Source organism: Nuphar pumila, chromosome 9 (assembly GCF_984573655.1).
Source record: "Nuphar pumila chromosome 9, dmNupPumi1.hap1.1, whole genome shotgun sequence".
Lineage (NCBI taxonomy): Eukaryota > Viridiplantae > Streptophyta > Magnoliopsida > Nymphaeales > Nymphaeaceae > Nuphar > Nuphar pumila.
This window is the reverse complement of record NC_143257.1, coordinates 106,665,414-106,691,648: the sequence shown is the minus strand read 5'-3', so window position 1 is coordinate 106,691,648 and position 26,235 is coordinate 106,665,414. Positions and strand designations below refer to the sequence as shown.

The 26,235-nt window shown below is 37.6% G+C and overlaps 1 protein-coding gene across 1 annotated transcript; it reads right to left on the bottom strand.

Moving 5' to 3' along the window:
• Positions 1-1,300: 1,300 nt before the first annotated feature.
• Positions 1,301-25,804, bottom strand: LOC149828801 (uncharacterized). Its single transcript, XM_090016979.1, has 7 exons — positions 25,073-25,804; positions 5,156-5,487; positions 3,608-3,950; positions 2,828-2,976; positions 2,495-2,588; positions 1,772-1,843; positions 1,301-1,603 (listed from the first exon to the last, which is right to left on the bottom strand). Exons 1-7 carry the CDS (start codon positions 25,796-25,798, stop codon positions 1,559-1,561), a joined length of 1,761 nt encoding a protein of 586 aa, XP_089873105.1. The 5' UTR covers positions 25,799-25,804; the 3' UTR covers positions 1,301-1,558.
• Between the last annotated feature and the right edge of the window lie 431 nt (positions 25,805-26,235).

The window sequence follows — 26,235 nt, the reverse complement described above, 5'->3', positions numbered from 1 at the left end:
CAAATCAATTCGGCCTGAATTTCTCGATATCGGCCCCCTTTCGATTTGAAGCAGGGGCTAATTCAGATCCCTTATAAAATGAGGCCGAATTCAGCCTGAACATTTGATTCCGCATGTGTGTGTGTGTGTGTTTGAATTTTTATGTTTTTAATTCTTTTAAAAACTGTTTTCTAATAGACCAATTCAAAGTTTCAAACCGATTTGATTTGGTTTTTATTCAGATTGATTCAGTTTTTTTTGTTTTTTTTGTTTTTTTTTTTTTGAAAAATCGATTCAATTCAGAAACTGATTCTGAAAGCATTGCCTACAACTACTCTTCAAAATAAAATAATGGTACCATTTTATCATTTCAAAAACCTAATGTCAACGCTCTGCCAGTCGTATGTGGTCACCACAGAAATCCTTCATGGGCAATCAAAGGTGTATATGAACCGCACTTCAAATAGGGTTTGTTCACATCTTCTGACAGAAACTGATCTCTCACCTACAGGCATGCATCTTTGGGTTTGCAATAAGCTTCTTAGGGTTTGCAGCAAGGAAAGTCATTTCTGCTACAGCTTTCACAGTAACGGGAGTGGCGAACAAGTTGCTCACGGTGGTGAACAATGTGGCAGTGTGGGACAAGCATGCCAGCCCTCTTCGGCTGGGATTTTTGCTAGTGACCATAGGGGGAGGGGTGTTTGTATCAGCAGTCAGTGAGCAGACCACCACCAAAGCCAGAATCCAAACAGGACATAGAAACAGCAGCACAAGGCCAGGACATGAGGAAACAACAGCTCTGCTGGATAGAGACGGCGAGTCACCTGGGAAGAATCAGCAAAAAAGTTGAGAATTTAGCATTTCAAGAATTCAGTCCCAAGATTATGGAGTAAATACCTGGAAAACTAATCTGCCAGGAAACCATCTTCTAGGTTACACACCAGGAATTTATGCAGCCAAATTTCTTCAATCTAGTAGTATTTATTTTCAAGCAATAAATATAATCACATCAAATTTCAGTGAGAAAGTGTCATTAATTTTAGTACTCCGTAACGGATCATTTTATGCCTTTTTCCCTGAAAATTTGCTCTTATTTCTGGTCTTCAATTTTCATCACAATCAGATGCCCAGTTATTTTGGCGATGGATCAGATCTTCAACACCTCTCTTTCTTTTACTCATTTGTTAAGACCGGAGGCAGAATAGAGTAAACAAAAATGACACTAAATTACAGATTTTCTGGCCAACGATAACTTGAAAGGTAGTCCAATATTTCATTGTCCGATCACCGTAAGTTGAAGCAAATATGAAAAAATGTAAGGTACAGGACAATTCATGATGAAACCCATTTCTCACAATTTCCACCGAATGCAGCATTCTCAATGGAATTCAACACAACTGAAATTACTTCAAAAGGAACCTGGTTTATAGAAAACACATGGCAAAAAAAACTTTACAAAATTGAAAGCACAGATGTTGGCCTATCACTGCAAAACGACCATCAAATTCTGAAGAGGCAACCGCAGAAGAACACAGAACTGGCAGTCAGATCTCGGAAGTGGGTCTTGCATAATGCATGCTCAGTCTAGCTTTACTCTGTCCATTTCACCGATCATTTCTTCAAACTACATGGCCAGAAATTCATGCCTCAGAATTGCATTAAAACAAGGACAATAACATCATATGAACACGAGCAGTGACATCAAGACTAGTAGCTACCAAATTACAGCAATGAACATTGACAATGATATAATCGTTATTAGAAGTACTGGATAAGTGAAGGGAAGACATACTTTGAGAATCTGGCGCAAGAAAAAATCACCGTAATGTTTTGATGACTTGGACTCAACAACATGAATGATATCCTATATACAAGGCAAAGAGAGAATTAGCTCAGAAGAATGTAACAAGGATACAGCAGCTACAGTTGCAAAATATTCAACTGATATAATCAAGGACAAAATCCAATGACTACAAAATAGCAGCCACCCAACCCTGCAAAATTCAAATGCATAGAGCTGATAATGACCAGCTCAGGCTAAGCCAACTATAGAATGGCTTTGCTAATCCATTGAAGGTCCAAAACAGAGCATGTGAATCCACATTTCAGAAGCAGACAAAATCAGGTCAAGACACCTGAATCTTAAGCCATTCCATCAGTAATTCACAGCTGACAGGCAAAATAACAAGAAAACAAGTGTCTGTGTGTGTGGCACAAAAAATAATTTCAAGTACAAGTATACACGTTCAGACTTCAGACTTTAGTGTAAATAATACATCTTAAAAAGAAAAATACCATGGAACAGAGGTGTGAGAAGGGCACTGAAACAGGATAAATAAAAAAAGCATAAAAGTGAAAGGCCACATGAGAATAAAGAATACTCCAAATGATGGAGTAGGTAGTTATGTAGGTAAAAGGGTTGGGTGACACCATGATGGTCATTTGGTCTAAAAATAAAAGTTAAATTTGCTTTTCACATGCCAACTCTTTACGCAAATCCAACTGAATCACATACCTCATTGATGTAAAAGTCAATATCTGCATTAGAAGCAACCTTTCCATCATTGTCAATAACATGTGTTTTATGCTTGTAAGTCATCAATATCGTCCTGCACCAACAACACCAACATAAAAGTTTTGCCAATAACCAATCTCCAACCACTTTTAATATTACTGTTCTCATTCTTACCATATTTCATCAATTAAAGCATTCTTTTAGTTCAGCAACTTGAATGTATCACTACTACTTACTATTAGTTTCTCCAATAAAAGACTCGACCCTCCAAATTCAACATTATTTATCAACAGGAAGGATTTAGTAATGCTGATGCCATTAGGAGTAACCGACCTTAAAGTTGGCTCATCCACCTCCATGTAAGTCGCAAGCTTCACAATTGAGATGGTAGTATACAATTTCAAGAAACTGCGAACACCTGATAACAGTTGTTGCTGCTTAACTTCATAAAGGAATAGCTTCAACTGAAGTCTATAAGCATCCTGCAACATTATCGATATGCACTTTTATAAATTGCCATAAATGGAATACATGGGAAAAGTAGACACAAACGGAATAGGGAGAAATTGATGAGCAGCAGGCTATCCTAGAAAAAACAGAAACCAACATTGACCAAAATGGGAAATACAGAAATTCACAACTTGATTTCAAGCATATAACAGAGCACATCCACAAGCTCAGGAGTAAGGAAGTAAACGTTTTCGGCATTGGTCTAAATCCATGTAGCTATATAATTGGATCCGCATCATCATAGAGTTGTATGACAAAAATTGGACAGGCAAGTACATATTTAACATGTAAAAGCATTCTAGATCAAAAAAAATCTGAAGGTGACATCATTTTTCTCTTCTTTTTTATTGTGAAAATGTGAAGACCAGACTTTAAGAAAGTTGAAGAATGATCAGGAATTCAAATGATGATAACTCAGAAACATCAATGACGCAACCAGGCTAAAAAAATCCAAGGATAAACCTCAAGATACTTTTCAGTCTCCAAACCAGCCATCTATTCATAAACTTATGCTAGAAAGCACATAATTAACAGGCTGTCAGAAATGCCTCCTACAATGACAAGAATCGGGATACAAGAGAACTGCAATGAAGAATAACCCACCTGATTATAATTTACCAGTGGCTCCTCGAAGCTCAGGGATGATGGGGTAATGAATTTGGGACATGCATATGAGAAAAGCTCATCATATAATGCATATGCATCATCGTCATCATATCTCTGCATCCTGACCATTTTCTCACCATACTTCTCCCTCAATTGGTTGTTAACATTCTCATCAACGAGTTTCACTTGTGGGCAGAGAGAAAGACAAATAGCTAACAAGGCATACATCTGTTCATTTTTCTTCAAAATTTGATCAAACTGTGGAGACTTCTGATGAAACTGTTTGGTCTTCATGATATACAACAGAACTTTATTGAACTCACGTATCGCATCCGCATACCTATCAGAAAATACCACAAATAAACATAGGTTCATAAATCAAAGTTATGACCACTGCTAACAGTAAAAAAAATGAAAAAACTGTTTAGAGACAACAGATTTATCATAAATGCAAAGTACAGTTATTAACACATGATACACGAGTAAAAGACAACTGCCCAGGTCTATTAACGTAACCAAAAATAAATGCTCCAAGTTCCACACCAACTTTTGGACTCGCGTGATGAAAAAAAACAAAAAGGTACTTAGTAGTTAGAGGTGGGTTTATACGAATCAGCAAGTCCCAAATGGACTTGAACTGGCAGGCCCAGTAACCAGACCTTGTGCAAGGTAGGCAAGCCACTGGATGCCTACAACCTAGTTTCAAACTGGCTGGGTTTTCCCCCAAAATCTAGTTTTAATCTGAGTTTTGGGCATCATCCAAAAGTTAATTATGTGAAGTAGATGCCTACAACTATTTACTTGGAGTGCTAGAATGGTGGCATCTGGATCTACTTTTCAAAGCAGTGTATTGGTTATATGTTGAGGTTTCAGTCCCACATCCACTAGCACCCCACCCACACAAAATATGATGCACTATTAAGGAAGTAGCCAGGCACATATAGATGAAGACCTATGCTATGAGAGACAAATTCTGTGCCAACAACAGGCTTTGAATAACCGACCTAGGACATATACTGGTTTGGAGCCCACCTACCCACCCATGAGGAGGCCTGTTAAGCACAAATGAAACAACAACCATGTCTATTGACAAAAGTAATTGAACACATCCCTAGGGATTCAGTGTGATGCAAGAACCTGCTCCAACAGACTTTCTGAAACTAGACTGGGATGGTCTTGTTTGGACCTACACCTGGATTACTAACCAGTTCAACTAAGGCATAGGCATGTAACAGCATAATGAGGTTGGGGCAAGGCCCAGCTTTTGAAATTTTGAAGCACCGTCTGCTTCATCCTATAGGCCACTCAATCCCAGCTTAAGTACGCCTAAGCCCATTCTGTTTGGTTGCAGACTCATGCTGCCTGTAGGTCCAAGCCAAGCCTGGCCCAATAGTTGTTCCTACCACATATTAAGCATCCAGCAACTGCTTTTACCAGTAATTTCAAAAATACTAACAATCAGCCTGCTAGAGCCCTGACCATGGTGCTGTTCATGGACTCCAAAGAAGCAAATAAGACAAACTAAGAAAGAATTACTGGATTCACCTGCGCAACATAAGGTTTGCAAACCCATAGTGATAAATGGTGGTAATGTGGCTCCCAATGACAGATGTATAAACACCATTTTGACTGATGTCAATAGGTGCTAAACATTTAAGGCCGGTGCTATAATCTCCTAGAAGGCAATGAACTCGAAGCAACCCCACTATGCTGAAATAGCCCAACACTTTCAAAACATTGCTTCCACCACTATAGTCATATCCATCTGTTGCAGTAAACTGTTCCAAGCCAGCTTTCTCATTTTCCAATATCTGTATGATCATGGATTTCTCGACAAGAGCTTGCAAAAAATTAAGGACACCATACACGTTCCATGCCTGCAAGAGTTAGCAGGTAAAATTAGATCATCTAAAACATGGAGTACCAAGGTATATGTTATAACATTGCATGTTGTCAATAAGACTAAGAATAAAACAAGGCAAAAGCATCAACATAAGCACTTGCACCAACATTTCATTTTTGTGCATATATATCGTTGTGTAATGGAACAAGTCAATCCTTATGCATTCTCAAGGAAATTCAACCTCAATCCCCATATTCTCCAAGCTACCACAAAAAGAAAAGAAGTACAAAGCTGAAAGAAGAGTGTTCAGAAAAGCTTAGACAATATCAACTTTTGTGAGTGTCTCACCTTTTGCCTTCAAGGTGACAAGGATAAAGATGTTCACATCATAAGGATCTGTTTGATTACACATCAAAATACATCAAATTTCATCCTATAAGCTTTCAGCCAGGATATGAACTATCTGACACATGGCAATTCTTAATGCCTGGTTATCAATGACAAGTACAGGCTAATATATATTTGATATCACTATTGGTTTACTTAGTATACAACAACAAAGCCAAGTTCTATATATAAATCACTGTTGTCCATTCACTCACATCATCGTACTCAAAAAGACACTTCCGTCTGATGAGAACATTTGTCTAAAGTATACTACTGTTGACAACGAATAATGAGTTCCAAGACTATAGATAGCAAGAGTAGGAAAGTGGGCCAAAGATATGCTTAGGGAGCTTCGACATGCACATGCACGCATAGCCACCCACAAGCCTGCACGAACACAAGAACAAGTACAGTTATACACAATTTTAAATATCGATTTAGTGAACTTGAATAAGCTGTCTATAAGTATAAATAATTATGCATGTACTGAGTATTTAATTCTATATATGATAAATAATTGGTAGCAAGGTTGTAAAAAGTGTATCATTAGCTTATATCGGTAGGACCCAAAATAAGATTAGTATGGTATCGTAAAAAAATCATAAATTTTTAATAAAAAAATACAAAAAATCCACAAAAATCAGGAAAATCCTAAAAATTCATAACACATGAAACAATGATGAATTGCACAAGTTACAACCATAGAATCACATATCAAGCATTTATGATAAGACTCAAAAGAAGTTGTCATTTTGTATTTGCTGGACCCGACCCGCTTTATATATTGGATCGGGTCCAGATCCAATCAATGTATAATGTAAATTAGCATGTTATTAAGGGGTACTTTTGTACCCTAGTGTTTTTGTTCTCAAATTATTAATACAATGAGAGGCGCAGCCACAGGCCTGACTCTCTCTCTCTCTCTCTCTCTCTCTCTGCGATTGATCTGTGCAGAGATCAAGGGCTCTCTTCTTTCATGGTATCAGAGCAGCGTACAATCTGGGAATGAAGAACTGCCTCTTTATTCCCATCAACATGAAAGTCGATCACGGTGACAGATTAACCAAGTCTGGGTGTGAGAAGCTCGTTCACGGTGACAGATTCTTTGCTGAGACTCTTCTTTGCTGTTTAGTGGTCTTTGCTGTTTCGTGGGTTACTCTCTGCTGTTTCGTTTTTTTTTCTGTTTCATCGTGGGTCACGGTGATAGATTCTTTGCTGAGACACTCCGCTGTTTCGTATTTTCTGTTTCATCGTGGGTCATGGTGACAGATTCTTTGTTGTTTCATAGTGGGTTATTCTTTGCTGTTTCATCGTGGGTTATTCTTTGTTGTTTCATCGTGGGTTTTAAATCTATTTTCTGCTGATTCAATACACTTCTCTCTGCTGATTACACTTTTTCTTTGTTGTTTCATCGTGGGTTTTGAATCCATTTTCTGCTGATTCAATACACTTCTATCTGCTGAATCAATAGATTGTTCTCTGTTGTTTCGAAGGTTCTGAATCCTTCATTTGCTGATTTAATACATTAGACTGTGCTTTTTTTTGTCTTTCTGTCTGTTGTGCACTACCACGTGAAGTTGATTCAACACGTGAACTGGTTCTTTTTGTTGTCCTGTTAGCCGAGTCCAGTCACGTATTTTTTGACCAAACACGTGAAGCTAATTAGTCGAGTCCTCTATTCTGTCTCTCACACCTAAGTGCCAGTTCAGGTTTTCTCTCAAATGGATTTTACTCATGCGCAGTCATGCTTGTCCTCAAGCTTTCTCGGTCAACTAGTCTCTGAAAAACTGAATAACTCAAATTTCTTAACCTAAAAAAGGCAGATCATCCCATTTATAAAGAGTCAAGACCTCTCTGGTCATTTGGATGGATCGGTTCCTCCGCCTCCAGAATTCATTTCACCGGAAAAAGTGGACGATAAAGGAGAACAGTCTATTATGCTTCGTAAAAATCCAGAATATGTTGTCGGGATGAAGAGGGATCAATCACTAGTGGCATACATCACTTCAACCCTCTCACAAGAGGTCCTTGTTGTCATTCCTGATGATTGTTCGGCCAAGGAGCTGTGGGATAAGCTAGTTTAACATATTCACAAATTTCTGAGGCAAGAATTATGTTTCTTAAGCGAGAGTTTCAAATGCTGAGGAAAGATTCCATGTCTATTATGGAATACCTAAACAAAATGAAAGGCATCACAGACCAGCTGACTATTGTTGGGTGTCTTGTCAGTGAAAAAGATAAGGTGCAACAAACCTTGAGCGGATTGGGGCCAGAATATCATGTTATGACGACAACCTTGCTATGTTTACCAGAACTTCCAAAGTTTGAAGACCTTCGTGCGAAATTATTGCAATATGAAATGACTCTGAAAGGATCTTCTGAAGATTCTCATGGACATTCAAGAACTCAAGATGTTCTAGCTACATGAATGAGTTATGGTCAAGGAGGAGGAAGTTCTTTTCGAGGAAAAGGAGGTCAAGGGAGAAATACCTATGGTGGTCGTGGTATACTTCCAACACCTAATATACAAGGACAGAGACCCATCCCCACCTGTTTTCTATGCAACAAGAAAGGGCACATTAAAGCGAATTGTTGGTTTAACCCTCAAAACAAAGGAAAAGCTCCACAAGCAGAGGCTCAAAAGGATGGAGAAGTAAAAGACTTGCTGTTGGCAGCCTTGGCAGGATTGAATATGAAACAAAATGACAAAGGCATTTGGTATGTTGACTCTGGAGCAGCTACTCATGTCACGGGTGATGCAGGTAAACTCTTGTCTCTTACACCTTATGTTGGTAAAAATAGCATAGTCACGGGAGATGGATCTCATCACTCAATCTCACATACTGGAAATGTCATTATACCCATGTCAAAGTTCTCTCTTAAACTTCTAAGTGTCATTCATGCACCTAATATTCAAAAGAACATTGTTTCTGTCTCAAAACTCGTTGATGATGTTAATGCTCCAGTTGAATTTACTCCCTCTTTTGTTTATGTCAAGGATCTTCGCACGAGGAAGACATTTCGCTGAAGGAAAACGATGAGGCAACATGTACATCTTTCAAGAAGATCCTTCTTCCATTCATTCTGATCATTCACCCTTGAAGCCTCACCAACGACAATTTTTTTATTTTGATTTTATATTCACTATTTCTAAATGTAATAAGCCAAGACTTTGGCATAGTCGTCTTGGCCATTGTGGTCGCCATTTTATTGAAAAACTTGTCTTGAATAATCTCATTCCTAAGTCCAGTCTGAGTTCAGAGGTCGTTGATACAAAGTGTTCTAGTTGTCATTTATGTAAGAGTCATATTTTACCATTCGCTTCCATTAATAAAAGAGCTTCAAGGCCATTTGAGGTCATTTGTTCGGATGTCTGGGGTCCTGCCCCAATTACTTCTCTTTCTGGCAGCAAATACTATCTTATTTTCATTGATAGTTACTCGCGCTATACCTGGATATTTTTTATAAAGCATAAATCAGAAGTCTTTGGATTGTTCCAGAGATTTAATTCTTTTGTTCAAAATCATTTCTCTACCAACATTCTCAATTTCTAGTGTGATGGAGAAGGTGAATTCTCCTCGAGTGATTTTGTTAGTTTCCTTCAACATAATGGGATAAAGAGAAGAGTGTCTTGCCCGCATACACCTTAACAAAATGGGATTACTGAGAGGAAGCATCGACATATTGTTGAGACTGCAATGAGCATGATGCACGGGAGCAATCTCCCTGTATCATTATGGATTGAGGCTTTTCATTCTACAGTTCATGTAATAAATCGGCTGCCCATGAGTATCTTAGAGAATAAGTCACCATATTTTTCTTTATTCGGCACACAACCTGATTATCATGAATTACGTGTGTTTGGATCTATTTGCTATGTTCACATTGACAGCTCACTAAGAAACAAGTTCCAAGATAAAGCCTTAAAATGCAGGTTTATAGGATATGCAGAAGACTACAAAGGGTACAGGTGTTATGATCCCTTGAGTAAGCGTGTCAAAATATCAAGGAATGTAGTTTTCGATGAAATGAATTTTGATGATCAGAATGCTAGATCAACTCTTTATGCTGATAACTCAAGTCCCAGCGTTGAGGTATACTACCCATGGTTAAGTTCAGAACTCTTTTCCAATGGTAAAATAGACTGTCCAGCAAATTGCAGTCAGAAGGAGACATATGAGACATCAACCAATGAAACTCACACGGAAGAGACTGTTACACATGACTTGGAGCCAAGAAGGTACAAGGGTGTTGTGTACACCCGGCGAGAGAAAGGGCCCTCATCCATTTCTTGTACAAGTACGGAACCATCTGATCCCGCTTCACAGATGATGGATATCAGACGATCCTCACGGATCCGAAATCCGCTTGATAGATGGGTAAGTTATAAAAAAAATTCATTGGATTTTCAGTTGTTCTTGACATCCATAAGTAAAGAGGATGAGCCCCTCATGTTCTATCAAGCTGCGAGTTCTAGAAGATGGGTAGAAGCAATGAATGAAGAAATAGAAGCCTTACATGAATGTGGGACATGGGAAATTGTACCTAGACCCCTAAACAGAAATGTTGTTGGGTCAAAATGGGTGTACAAGATAAAGTATAAGCCAGATGGGAGCATCGAAAGGTACAAGGCTAGACTTGTAGCCAAGGGATTCACACAAGAGGAAGGACAATACTTCGATGAAACTTTTAGTCCTGTAGTTAAAATGGGAACCATTCGCATTGTGTTGAGTCTAGCCATTGAGCATGGATGGACATTGACATAGCTGGATGTAAAAAATGCATTTCTGCACGGGGATTTAAAAGAGGTGGTCTACATGGAACAACCCACTGGATATGCAGAACGAGACGCCAAAAAAATATGTATGTAAGTTAAAGAGGGCACTCTATGGTTTGAAACAAGCTTCTTGTTCCTGGTTCGACAGCTTTTCTCTAGAGATACAAAAGCATGGCTTCTCTCGGTCCCTTCTAAATCACTCATTATTTATTCACAATGAACAAGGTGTCACTACTCTTCTATTGATATATGTAGATGACATCATCATCACAGGAAAATGTAGAAGTCACATTGAGCGGGTGAAAAAGTTGTTAAATCAGAGGTTCAAGATGAAAGATTTGGGAGAGCTGCGATATTTTCTTGGGGTAGAAGTTGATAAAAGAGGTGATTCATTCACCCTTACTCAACACAAATACACGTTGGACATTCTCAGCAGAGCAAGTATGACAGATTGTAAGCCGTTAACAACTCCAAGTGTCATCCATCAGAAACTCAGTTCAAAGGAAGGAGATATATATGGAGATCCCACTAAGTATCGCAGCTTAGTTGGTATGTTGCAATACCTAACTTTTACTAGGCCTGATATAGTATACTCGGTTAATCAAGTATCTCAGTTTATGCATGAACCTCGTATGTCACATATGGAGGCAGTCAAACGCATACTTCGTTACTTGAAGGGTACAGTTGGTGATGGGCTGATATACAAGAAAAGAGAATTAGATCCAGGCGGGAGCCATGAGATCGTCATTTATGCTGATGCTGATTGGGCAGGTGATCCAGATGAACGACGATCAGTATCTGGTTATTGCAGTTTCATTGGACCAAACCTGGTATCCTGGAGCAGTAGAAAGTAAAAGGCAGTTGCTAGGTCAAGTACTGCTACGGCTGAGGCTACATGGATAAGACATCTCCTGACTGAAATGGGAGAATCAGTTGCTCAGTCACTGCTACTGTGTGATAATTAAAGTGTCATCAACATGTCCTTCAATCCCATTCACCATAGTCGAGCAAAGCATATTGAAATAGATCAACACTTTATTAGAAAAAAGGTTGAAGATAAAGAGATTGAGCCCATGTATGTGCCAACTGAAGAACAAGTTGCTGACATTCTTACTAAAGGGTTGACAAAGGACAGATTTTGGTTTCTGAAGGGCAAGTTGTGCATGATTCAGGAACATGCACAACTTGAGGGAGGCTGAAAAGAAGTCGTCATTTTGTATTAGTTGGACCCGACCCGCTTTATATATTGGATCGGGTCCAGATCCAATCAATGTATAATGTAAATTAGCATGTTATTAAGGGGTACTTTTGTACCCTAGTGTTTTTGTTCTCAAATTATTAATACAATGAGAGGCGCAGCCACAGGCCTGATGCACTCTCTCTCTCTCTCTCTCCCTGCGATTGATCTGTGCAGAGATCAAGGGCTTTCTTCTTTCAAAGACATCATCAAAGATCAAATAATATATATAATAATGCACGCATAACTCACAAGAACAATGCAAAATATGAAATATCATGCAATTAAGAACATGTCACAAGATTCATAGTTTCTGATGCAGAGCAGGACCTGACTGGGTTTGTACCTTGTGACCCGGACTCGGCCCAGGCACCTGATCCACTTCAAGGGATGGACGGTCGGACCCAGGAGTTGGATCCGACCCAGTTCATGGCACCACGACGCATGGGCGACGTACCCCTGTGTACCTATTCCAGAAGAGCGCAGGCGCAGACGACACAGACCCAGCAGCAGCGGGAAGATGTCTTGGGTCCGGTATCAGACCCAAGACCCGAATCTAATTGACATCTTTAAAACCCTATTCTAGGGTTGCGTGAAGGACAAATAACATTCAACTTGGCAGCAACCGTATTGTCTTCAGCAGTTTCTTTTCTTTTCCCTATTGCATGTTTCCCCTTTGCATTGCATTATTCATTCTTATTCGTTCAGTTCATTGTTATTTGTTCTTTGAAGTTACTATTGCAATAAAAGAAAAACAAGCCTCATCGATTATCGGTGGGCATTCTACTCCATTTCTGTGCATCCCACGATCCGTAAGGTTCGGGCCATCACTCTCAGCCATCTGGTGCTACGCGGCCGACACCCCCACTGCATCAGTTTCATAATACATAAACAAAAACAAAATAACCAAGTTTGTGAATACTTAAGTTTTACATAACCAAGTTTTTCCATAATATAAACAAAAGCAAATGTATATGATTTTAATCATCATCATCATTATCTTCCTCTTATGCTTCTTCTCCTTCATCATCCACGTTCACATCCTCCCCAATATATATATAGGTTTTTCATCATCTACCACTTGTGCTCCTTCCACATTGATTCATTGAATGTCCTCTTCATTTAAAACATTTGATTCTTCTTGAACTCATGCATCCAACACATAAAAATGTTTTAGGTTGAAGGGATCAAATTGCTCCTTATGCCTCCTCAATGGTACCTTCTCAATTTGCCTAAAAAGATGACATGAAAAAATTAAAACTAGTTGAGTTTTGTATGACATAAAAAAAATGAATACATAAAAATGATAAATAATTGATAATTTTATGTACTTTTGTCTTAGCCGCAAATTGTAGCAAACTTAAACGAGGTTATTGAGCCTTTTATGCTCTAATCTATTTCTTTTTTTTATAAATTTGCACAAAGATGCTCCAATTTCTTTCACATCCACTTGCACTACATGTTTGACTAAGACTGCGAATGTCAAAAGCCCTCAAATGTGGAACATCACTCCTAAATCTAGTCCACCACATGTCTAAAAATACAAAAAGAAAACAACAATAGGTATTAAACATCATAAATAAATAACAAAATGAAATTGACATTGACAAAATAAATTACATGTACACATTGTATAACAGTTATGCACTGCTGCAAGTCTCCCCATATCATATATTGCATTGTCATATATATCGATTTTTTCATAAATTTTATCTTGGATGTAATGATCAAGGATCAATCTCTCGATGCAATCCAAAATTTTCTTGTTAACTTCCTTGTCCAATTTAAATATAGCGGAGTATCTAAATGCATGATTCAAATAATATGTTGCATCATGAAGAGGTTGATGAAGTTGTCTGGTCCACCCATGATCAATGATGTGCCATATAGGTTTGTAAAGTTTTTTCTTCTCATTCAAATTATCTCTAATGACCTCTTTTGCACTATTCATAGCCTCATGGAGATAACCCATAGTCGGCCTATCTTCATTGTCAACCAATCTAAGTACTTTAATCAAGGTACGATGATTCTCAACAACTTCACACAAGAGTCCCAAAATTCACTTCTAAATACAATATCCACAATTTCTCTTTACTTTTGTTTTGTTGCATTGGAATATGAATTTCACTCATGATGAAAACATGTTTTTAAGTGTACTATTTTTTACTAGACTTTGAAGTTTGAATTGTCAAAAGTTCGTAGCAAATCTAGTAATTGCACTACGAATCAACTCAACACCATTGGTGCACTTTCTCATCAAGCGCAAAATCCATGCATAATTGTAAATACAATTTGTAATTTCTTGGCAGCATTCAACTGTTTGTTTTATCCCATCCATGTTGATGATGTCCTCAAGCATGAGGCCTATGTAGTAACACATGGTGTAATATCTCGCAAAATTTTGCCAAGTTATATATTAATAAACAAATTTTTTTATTCATATATGTATTTTGTTACTTAGATTAATGCTATTATATATATAAGGGCTGACATCTATATGGATCTAGATATGGGTCATGGGTCCACCAGTCAAGACCTATAGTCCATCTATAATAGGATAATTTACTTTTTAAAATAAATAATGAATTTAAAACTTTATGATAAAGAAAGTATATACCTATATATATATAAAGAAGATAGAATAGGAAAGAGTTTTATTTCCATAGAACTCTATCATAATTAAGATGGGGCATATATAAAATAGGTGAGCCTCTCTCTCTCAATCACGTCTAGGAGAGAAAGAGAGAGAGAAGAGAGAAAAACATCACCTCCAACGTTTCCTCTTCCTTTTACAAATCCACAAGCAAAGGTATGGGATTCTCTCTCCATTAATCTGAATAGGTAAAGTGTTTAGCGCAGATTGAATGAAGCATGGGTTTAAGAAAAACCAAATATGTGTTTCCATGCAAAAATTTTGGATTTATCAAACCTTGATTCTTCTCTGCTGATCTGGATATTGATCCCCTATTTTGGTTTTGATGGGCCTAAGAAGTGAAACCTGCATATTTTTTGACTGGTTTCACGTTGGGTTTATAGATATTAAATCTGTTTAGGATTTAAATTGTGTATATGTATATAATGGCCTGTGTTTCTTTTCTGTTCTTGAACAGAGATTCACAGCAGACATGATGTTTGCGTTTGTCTATTCTTGAACAGAGATTCGCAGCAAAGATGATGTCTGTGTTTTTCTGTTCTTGAACAGAGATTCGCAGTAGACATGCCGTCTGCATTTTTCTGTTCTTTAACAGAGATTTGCAACAAAGATGATGTCTATGTTTTTCTGTTCTTGAATAGAGATTCACAGTAGACATGATGTCTGCATTTTTCTATTCTTGAACAAAGATTCGCAACAGACATGAATATATATTTGTTTGCATTTTCTGTTCTTGAACAGAGATTAACAGCAGGATTTTTTGCGTTTATATTCAAGAATGCACACACACACACACACACACACACACACACACACACACGTGTTCTTGAACCAGGAACACATTGCATTTATAAACTTTTAAATTTGTGTTAGAGTTTAAGATAAAAAAAATGTGTTTCTCTTGCAGGACCAATTTTGAAAAATTGAATTTCTGGTTGGGTTTAATACAGGCATATATTTTTCCTGCGTGTGTTGATATTCAAAACTGTTATACATGGTTCAATATGCATCCATCAAATTTTTGTAATTGTACCATGAGTTGTATTGTGAACATGAAAATTTGAATATCAATGTGTGCTTCATGTTCACTAAAATTTTTGCAACGTTATCTTATTGTGGTAATGTATGAACCACTGAATGCCATGACCATGTGTTTCTTATGAAGTATTAAATTGTAATGCCATGACCATGTCTTTCTTATGAAGTATTAAATTGTAATTTGCATTGCAAAACCATTTGTTGAAAAATTGGTTTTTGAAATAATTACATTGTTAATATGCTAGGGCAAAGGCCCAAATATGCTATTGCATGATGATTTTCATAACTATAAATTAATTAAGACTGGTAAAAGAGACCAAACAGTGTAATAATTTTCTTCCTTAGTACTCCTAAAAGGGTGAGAACCTTGGATGGCGGTCATGGGAGACCGCAAGGATACTAAACATCGTGTGCATTTGTTGTCCTCACAAACCCGATGTGTGGTTCTTGTTCTCGGCCACGGTAGTAGGAAACTTCAACCACTTTGCCTAGGGGTGGTGTTGTTGATTCAGCTGTAATTATTGGTAAATCAAGAAAGTGGTATCAATGAATGTTGATTTCCTTGATGTCCCGACATTAGGTGATGAATCCTAATGTTGTAATTGATGGTGAAGATTCCTGATATCATCGAGAAACAAATGTAAAATCCAGTAATTAAAATAAAAATTGTGTTAAGCTACCACTGAGAACTGCCTTAAACCTCCAGAACTTTGCTCGTTTTTTAGTATCTGCGGGTTTTTAAGAAAGTAGAAATTAAAATTTGTGTGCATTAAATAGGGATATGCATGCAAAAAAAATACTAATAATTGAACTTAAAAAGTTATTCATGCATGTTGCATTAATTCATGTATCTTTAGATATTTGATTCAGCATGAAAATTATTGGTTGTTTGCTTAAATTGTAGGTTTATTTTGAATGTGTGGTGTTTGTAGAGCTCATACAAGAACTTCAATTTTTACCCGGTTTTTAAAAATCTTTTTAGGTACTGAGGCACCATGATGGAGAGACCAGCTGGCTAGAGGACACAAGGGTTATGATCTGGTGGCTCGGGTTCTGACGTATATGGGATAGTTTGTTTTTTATTTGAAAACACTGTGAACCTTCATTGAGACTATTTGATTAAGTCAATTCAATTTCAGTTCATGGATTAAATTTTTATTTTATGTCTGAATGATTGATGGGGTTGTGTATATTAAATCTCCAATGTGCCTCGGGTCTTTGGGATGTTTTCCACAATGTTTTAAAAAAAAATCGCATTTTTTGAGGGTCAGTTTGGGGTCGTTACACATGGGGTCCAAATGAATGTCCCATAATTTTCTGCCAATTCTTTACTTGTCCTATAATTTATTGTATTATCAATGATAAATTGAACTATATTTTCATGTTTCACCTCTTCCACAACCTCATCAAACACCTTGAGCAACACATTTGTTGTCTTGGGCGCATTAGACAGATCTATAAATTTTAAAAACATAATTTCTTTCAGGCAATAGACAAGAAAATTTATTAAGGTCCTTGTCTTTCTATCAGTCCACCATTTGCCATGATGCTACACCCAGCTTTCTTCCATGAATGTCTAATTTCATCACAATATGCCTTCATTCACTCACATTAACATCTAGAATTTTTTCTCTCAAATTATGATATGAAGGCATTATTTTATATCCAGACCCAATACTAGTTATGGCATTTGTCATGACATGAAAATGAAATGAATTTTCCACGTTCAAAGGAATGCACACATTATAAAATCATCTTTCAACCATGACATTTGCTTGTTCGACTAAATGTTTTAGAGTCATAGTAGTGTGAATGTCAGGTTGCGACCCAGGGTCAGTCTTACGAGGGTAAAAAAACTCTTAATAGAGCCACCAACTTTATTTCCTCTAAAGGAACTATCTCCTTCTCCTTTCTTTCTACTCGCACCACTACTGTGAGCACCAACCACACCTCTCTCCTTCACTACATAGCTTCATACTTCAGATGCTATGCTAGGAGTTATAGGATCAAAAGTAGGAAAATGTTATGCTAGGAGTTGTAGGATCAAAAGTAGGAAGCTTGTCATCTACATCATTCCATGGTTGTGTATACCCCATTTATGCTTCATTTATCTCGCTTTTGTCTCAAAGTGGTAAGCAACTAGTGGCATTGTCATTTCACGGCCTCCAGCAAATTCCTTGACATGCATGAGGCAACATTGTGATGTATCTCGGCTAAATGATGCTTCAATCGAGAGATACCACCAAAGAAAGTATTATGGCAAAACTTGCACTCAATTTTCAATTTGTCCTCACTCATTACTTGAGTGCCCCATTAGCATGTTGGGTCACTTGATGCCATATTCTTCCAAAAGAACTCAATAAGAAACAAAGAATAGAGATTTTTTACCTCAACCGACATACTTGAGCAGAAAAAGGGTGAAAATGCATTCTTACTTGAGCAAACCGCAAAAGCCCTCTCCCTTGCGCATGGATCGATCCCCCAATCGCTCTCACAGCTCTTAAGAGCATGTGGGTTCCCCTCTAATGGCCTCTATACAAATAAGAAAGTCAACCCTCAAGAGTTCTTTAAACCCCAAAAAATAAAAAAATATGATTCAACCCATTTTAAAGTGCACCGAGGTGTATCTTACAATACAACATGCATCGCACGATACAACCTGTATCGCACGATACAGTACGCTACATTGTTGTATCGTACGATAGATCCGATACGAATACGATACACACTCGGATTGCAATATGAGTGTGTATCATGTCGAAAAACATAATAATAACGATCTGCATCGTACGACACAGTAGCGATGGATGGAGCTATGCACAACAAAGCTTTGTCAGCAAGGGATAGCATAACTAGTAACTCAGTCAGCAAGACCAAAGGGGCTCATTTCGTCAGCAAGGGAGTATCCTAAATAGAGTCCTTGCCAGTAGCGTCAGGTGTTCATAGGATTCACAGTTCAAGACGGAGGAGTGAACTTGAAACTGACACAAAATAGATTTTTGGGGTTGCCTTTTAATAGGCCCAAACCTGTACAACAGTTAAGTCTGAATGTTTTCACAAGGCCTCAAATGAACTAGTTTGAAAAAAGCATTCAATAAAAAAGGTAATAGTTGTAATATCTAAAGCTTAAAGGACCTTAGAAGGCACTAAACTCAATTCACTACAGCATAAAAGAGATCCATAGGAGTTGCTTGTCTGAGCCAATTTCATCCATGGTAATTAGAAAGGCCTTTTACAGGGATATCTTGACAAGGCAGACAAGACAAACTGAAGCTTTCTCAATAAAAAGCAAATTATGCAAATTAAGCAAATTATGCAGTTGGCCCAAATGGTATACCCATCGAGACTTGAAAATGCTTGGGAGAGAAAGGTTTAGAATGGTTGACAAATCTTTTTAACAAGATTTGGCGGACAAATAAGATGCCTAATGAGTGGAGGAAGAGTAATTTGGTGTCTCTATATAAGAATAAGGGTGATATACAAGATTGCACAAACTATCGTGGTATAAAACTCATGAGTCATACTATGAAAGTTTGGGAGAGGGTGATTGAGTCTAGGTTGAGGAAGGTTGTCATGATATCGGAGAATCAATTTGGTTTTATGCCTGGAAGATCAACCATGAAAGCTATACATCTTCTTAGACAACTTATTGAGAGAAATAGAGAGAGGAACAAAGATTTGCATATGGTTTTTATTGATTTGGAGAAGGCATACGATAGAGTACCTAGGGGCGTTCTCTGGTGGACAATGATGAAGAAAAGTGTTTCTCTAAAGTACATTAGTATAATTAAGGATATGTATGGAGGAGTAGTAACCAATGTCCGCACGTGTGGAGGGGTGACAACCAATTTTCCTATAACGGTTGGGTTATATCAAGGATCTGCTTTAAGCCCTTTCCTATTTGCTATAGTGATGAATGAGCTTACGAGATCAATTCAAGAAAATGTGTCGTGGTGTATGTTGTTTGCTGATGATATTGTTTTGATTGATGAGTCTAGAGCTGGGGTTAATGCTAAGTTAGAATTATGGAGACAGACATTGGAAGCAAGAGGTTTTAAGTTGAGTAAGAGTAAGACAACATATATGGAATGTCGGTTTAGTAAGCAACGAAGTAGTGATGGGAGTGTAATGAAGCTTGGTGAGCAAGAAATATCGGTGGATGATTGTTTCAAATATTTGGGATCTATCATTCAAAAGTATGGAGAAATTGACGGAGATGTAAATCATAGGATAAAGGTTGGGTGAATGAAATGGAAAAGTGCAATTGGAGTGTTGTGCGATCGTAGAATGCTATTGCGGTTGAAGGGAAAGTTTTATAGGACGACTATTAGGCCCGCTTTACTATATGGTACGAAATGTTGGGCTGCCAAGAGACATCATATTCAAAAAATGAGTGTAGCTGAGATGCGTATGCTTAGATGGATGTGTGAAAATACAATAAAAGATAAGATTCGAAACGAGGAGATACGTAAGAAGGTAGGCGTTGCACCCATTGAAAATAAGATGAGAGAGAATCGTTTATGGTGGTTTGGACATATTCGACGAAGGCCTAATGATGCTCCAATTAGAAGGATGGAGAAATGGGAAAATATATTAGTTAAAATTGGTCGGGGTAGGCCTAGGAAGACTTAGATGGAGATGATAGGAAAGGATATGAATGCTTTGAACCTCACCGAGGACATGGCATTGGATAGAAATGATTGGAAGAGAAGGATTCATGTGGAAGACCCAGAATGATTTTCTTTGTTGGTTCATATCGCCGACCCCAATTGTTTGGGGATGAAGGTGTAGTTGTTGTTGTTGTTGTATGCATAGATTTCTATGCATCTCTGTTTGTTTCTTAAATATGCACATTTATATGTATCAGTTTCTAATTCAATTTTGAAATTAATGTGAATTTACAAAATGCTTGTCTTTCACTTGTAAAATGTGTTAATCCAACCAGAAACACTTCACACATCAACCAAATCAGAAATATGATGCAGGAGGAGGTGAATAAGATGAAGCAGCTGTGAGTTTCTACATGGGACTCTCACACTCTAAGGATGCCCCGCTTTGATATTTCAAGAGAAATTAGGTAAACTGTAATTGGGGTTCCAACAGTAGGGTATAATATCACTTCATAATCATATTACTTATGTGACACAATGGGACCCCAGTCTTTTAATACAAAATAAAACATATCACTATCACATCACAGGGGTACCAAAGACTGAATTATGCCTCCAACCAGGACTAACAAAATGTACATATAGGTTTTATAAGTTTATACACATATTACTCTTGCTCTAAGAGAAAGGCTAATATTCAGTTTGTTGCATAGTTGGCAAACCCAGCGAGTCGACTAGAAAATCACCCGAGTCCACCCGGATCGGACCCTAACTGGGTCACTGATTCAGGACTGCCGATCCACATGCCTCTTATGTGTTTTTTATGCATTTTGTGATTGTAATGCATAATTCCCATAAAAGAATACTTGTTATAAAGAATTATATGTTTTTAAATCATAAATATTAACAATTATGTATAGTTGAATACTTATATAGCTTAGTCTTTGATGTCATGTGCTAAATTTAGTGATTATACAATATGAATTTTGATTTTTTTCCTATTTTAACACTAGAAAATGCAGTAGGTTGTCCATATTGTACGTATGATACATATTGTCACTTTTGGGGTTTGCGATACGATATGTATAGTACCCATATCGGGTATATAGTACAATACACCTCTATAGCGTGTTGTATCGTATGATACAGGTGTCACGAAATAGCACGGATCTCAATACACTCTATAATGGACTTTAAACACATAATACATTTGGATAAAAACATAAAAACTAAAATGATACATGAAAAAGTAAATGAATAACTCTATTCATAATGGACATTAAGAATACAAAAGGAAAATTACATTGGTGAATGAATAACTCTAGTCATAATGGACACTAAAAATAAAAATAAAAAATACATATAAACCTCACTACAAATACACTCAACACACAAACCTAATATTATCCATCACTCTCTCACCCTTACACATGCACACACATCTCTTTTTATAGAGGAGAAGGGGAGGAAGAAGTAGAGGAAGAGAGGGAAGAAGCCCCCTCAAATAACCAAAGGGAGAGACCTTCCAATGGCTAGAATTCTGGCTGTTGGGACTAAGTCAACTTGTTTGACTTAGTCCTTAATATATATATAAACACAAAAGAGTACATTGATCTTAACTACAGGGTGTGTATACACCTTTGGCACACCTTAAAAAGGTTAATTTTTTTTTTCATTTTGGGTTTTAAATACATTTTGAGGGCCAACTTCTCCATTTGTCAGGAGGCCATTAAAAGTGCATTTCCACTGTTTTTCACCCAAAGAAGTGGGTTAAGATAAAAAACTGCATTTCCACCATTTTTTCACTCAAGAAAATGGGTTAATGTAAAAAATCTCTATTATGAGTAAAATTACAAAACTACTCTCCAATTTTTTTTTGCCTCGGGAGGTGTTGCCTCCCTACAATCCCAACCAACTTACCGGGAAATTGGTTCCGCAAAAATTAAAGATTTATATCAAGGTAGAAATCATATTCCACAATCCTCCAACAAAGATGACACCAGATGATCCGGCATGGCAATAGGGCACTCAAGTAATGAGTGAAAATCGAGTGCAACTATTACCATAATATTTTTGTTTATGTAGTATGAAAGTATGAGTCTTGTGGCATGTTCTTAATTGCAAGATATTTAATATTTTACATTGTTCTTGTGAGATAGTTGATGTTTGATGATGTTTTATGCAGCTCATAGAGACATAAAGGATTCATATGTGATTTTATGGTTGTATTTTGTGAAATTCTTCATTATTTCATGTGATATAATTTCTTTAGAATTTATACTATTTTTTCTGATTTTTTGGATTTTTAAAAAAAATTTATTAAAAATTTTATGATACGATACGGTGTTACTATTGGCCCTACTGATACGGTTAACGATATGCTACTTACAACCTTGGTCCTAACTCGTCTGAATTATCGAGTCGACCCGTCGACTCGTGAGTCAAGGGTTGGGCAATCTGAGTCTGAGTCACGAGTTTGCCAACTATGGTTTGTTGGCATTATTATCTTTGTGAATTAAAAACATAACAAAGATTTTATTTGTTAGTTGTGTGTATAATTCATGGGAGTATGTTGTTATCTGATTGCAAGTGAGTTCCCACCTACTAAATCTAGTAGGAACCAAAGCTGAAGGGGGTCATGTTCCGAATTCACCATTGCATGAATTAAAAGATGGAGTATTACCCAGATAAAAGAGACCAGTGACAGCTAAGAAAAAAAAAGAAAGATCACTTTTGCGGACAGAATGCAAATGGAAAGAAAACATGAAAAGAAGGAAATCTAAAACATAGTCACATATATTGTTTAAGTTAATTTCTAGGTGAGGGTTTTTCTCGAAGATATTTTTAAAAAGTGGAAAATCTGGGAAGCTTAAAAAAATGAAAAAATATAAATAATACTAAGAAATGATAGGTTTTCTATCATTTTCTTACAAAAATAAGTTTCAAGTTTTTAAAATACAAAAGAAACATAAAAATAGAAAAACTGAACTTAAAATATATAAAAATAAGATTTTTGAAAAAAATTGCAAAAATATCATGATAATATCACAATATTTTTATTTTATCGGTAATTTGAAGATATTGCAAGATTTTCCAGATATTATCAGCAACCTTAAAATATCAGTATTTCTTGTGATATTTTCAAAATATTGGTGACTATGATCTAAAAGTTCTTCACATTATGAGGCACACCTAAGCAACATTTCAGAAAACTATGAACACATTAGCACAAGATTTTCAAAGGTACCAACTTTCTTGTGAGATTTTGCAGAGAATCACATCTCCAGAGGAGAATAATTTTGTCAAAATTTTAGGTTCATACATGAAAAATGTATTATCCAGGAATTTCATTGGTCTCAATTTTAAAGTGCTGAAGAAATAACTCATGATAGTGTCTCCAACATTTTTTGTTTCCTTCAAGAATTCAGCAAGGTAGAGTAGAAACTCACTATCAATGTCCATTATTCAATGGGAGTATGGGACCATCTGATCTACCTGGCATGGTACATAATACATATATGGATTCACCACCCAAAAGTTGACCTCGACTTGCAGCTCATAAGTTACATGAACAAGTGAGAAGTAGATTCTTTTTCCTTATGATTTATGAATATGAGCATTTGGATCGACCAAAAGGATGCCCATTTATCAGTACAAGTCTTCATTAACAGATCCCTTGTCATTGGCAAAGCACTGTTGGATTACCTTTTTCCCCTTTTCAGTAAGATGTCTTTTTTTTGGCTGAAAAATTTTGTGCATTTATAATTGTTACTCCAAGAATCCAATTATTTGGTGTGACTATATTTGTTATATTAATTAATGCTTCCCAGAAGAGTATATCTTAGACGTTCAAACTGAAACTAACCCCATCAACAAATTTGTCAGCATAAGCCACCAATTTTCTAGCGCTACAGCTGCAGCCACTGCTACTAGACTAACTAAAAAACCTGATTCAATGATTATAAAGCACAGCAAGGACATATCTTTCGGCATACTAAGTTACTTGCAACTCATTAAAAACTAGTAATCAAGCGAGAAGTAGCATAATCAAACTCCCAACTACACCTTAATGAACCCAAATACGGGAATAGTCAGAGAACCAAATTCACGAAGAAATCCCAATAGGACCAACATATATGAATAATAAGAAGAATAAAAAGCCCAATATACATTTACAATTGGGCACAAAGAAACCTCAAATTTCCTAAGCAATCTACATAAGCACCAAATTCCATCAAATACCCTTAAATAATTAACGGGGGAAAAAACTTAATTTATCAAAAAACACTTGATACATACAGCACAACCCACCACATTCACCTCTCACCTCCCAAAAAAAATACATATACGAGATAGGCAAATACCGACAAATCAATAAATTACTACCTACTAATCCTACTTCTAGAGAAAAAAAGAGAGAAAATGTTCAACAAAATTCAACCAGCAATCTCATTGCTTTAAGAGAAAAACATCTACACATTCCAAACTCCAAATCTGTGCATAATATGAAGGAGGGGAAAACGCTCAAGTTATTCATCAAGACATCAATTCGGTCACTGAAGTACCCATCAATTTCATGCCTCAAAATAAGTTAATAGAGGAAAAAGGAAACAAAACCCTAATTCAACTAACAACTCACATGTCCACCTTGCTTCACGAAACATATCAAACGAGACAAAACGCAAACCCTTGACAGATTCCAAGCTCGAAACCCGAGTCCACTAAAAGATCTATCCACAACAGAAAAAAAAAACTAATTCTCTAAACATTTTCCCGCGAAATCTCAATTCCTAATTGAGCAATCGATTGCAAACAAGGCAGCAAAAGGCAAACGGAGGAAGGTAAGAGAGAGGGATTCCGCGGCACGCGGAGGCAGAAGGTCGATAACGGGGGGAAGGGGAAGAAGAAGGGGCGGACCTGGTCGTACTGCTTGAGGAGCTCGATCTCCTGCTCGGTCTTGGTCTTGAGCTTGGCGCGGTACTGGCAGAAGGACTGGAACTGGTAGACAAACTCGTCGATCATGTCCCAGAGCCACTGGTTGGGCAGCTGCATGTTGACGACCCCGTGCAGCACCACCTGGAAGAGGCTGCAGTAGTTGTCCCAGGAGTCGACGCGCTGGCGGGGGCTTGGGGACAGCCTGGCGTAGAGGTGGCGGAACCACATCTCCTGGTAGAGGAGGCAGAAGACGTGGTCGTTGTCGACGAAACGGGCGATGGCGTCGACGGAGGGCCAAGGGGTCTCCCTGAACATGCGCTCGCTCAGCTTCTGGAAGCTCCCCTCGTACATCTGGTGGATCTCGTACACATTCTTCTCCCGGATGTGCCGGTACAGCATCACCACGAACGTCCGCACCGCGTCGGGGACGAAAGACGGGTCGTAGGACGACGCGGCCTGCTGCTGCGACGCCGGCAGCTCCAGGCCGTCGTCGTAGTCCTCGTAGTCTTTCCCGCTCCTATCGTACGCAGCCATCCCGCCGAGTGCCGATAGCTGGAGGAGGAGGAGGAGGGCAGAGGCAGAGGCAGAGGCAAAGGCAAAGGCAAGGGCAAGGGCAAGGGCAAGGGCAAGGGCTAAGTGCCTGATAGGGTTTTCCCTTCTTTTCTTATTAAGGACCTGTTTGGAATCTGGTAGCTGGGATGGAATCATGTGCGTGCATTTGAAGAAGTGTCAGCTGCCAAATTCATTATTTATTGTAAATACAAAGGAAATAAGGCCTCACTTTCCATCCCAAATGCATAAACGCCCGTTCCAGATTCCAAACAGGCCTTAAGAAGCAGATACCCTGAATCAGGGTGTCAACCGGTTGGGTTTGGTTCGGATTCAGGTAGAATCAGACCCAGACCTTATTTAAGATGCAGGTATTAGGTTCAGAACCGAGTCCAATCGGATCCACCATAAGAGAAATCTTACCTGGATCATATAAAGATTACATGAACAAAACCCGATAAATTCATATTTTTTATCCTTTTTATATTGAAAATTTGTGGATCTTATTCAGAACTCTAGTTGGACCTGGGTTTGGTATGAAAGTTCATAAACCATACTCGACTTCATATATTAATCGGGCCCTTTGGGTCTAACCC

What these genes read in the sequence shown, in the direction of transcription:
- LOC149828801 (XM_090016979.1), bottom strand. Translation starts at nt 25,798, where the DNA reads ATGATTCCATCCCAGCTACCAGATTCCAAACAGGTCCTTAATAAGAAA. An exon ending in TCCTCAAGCAGTACGACCAG is followed by an intron (nt 5,488 to 25,072) that starts GTCCGCCCCTTC and finishes TAACTCTTGCAG; the next exon opens with GCATGGAACGTGTATGGTGT. An exon ending in GTGGATGAGCCAACTTTAAG is followed by an intron (nt 2,589 to 2,827) that starts GTCGGTTACTCC and finishes TTGTTGGTGCAG; the next exon opens with GACGATATTGATGACTTACA.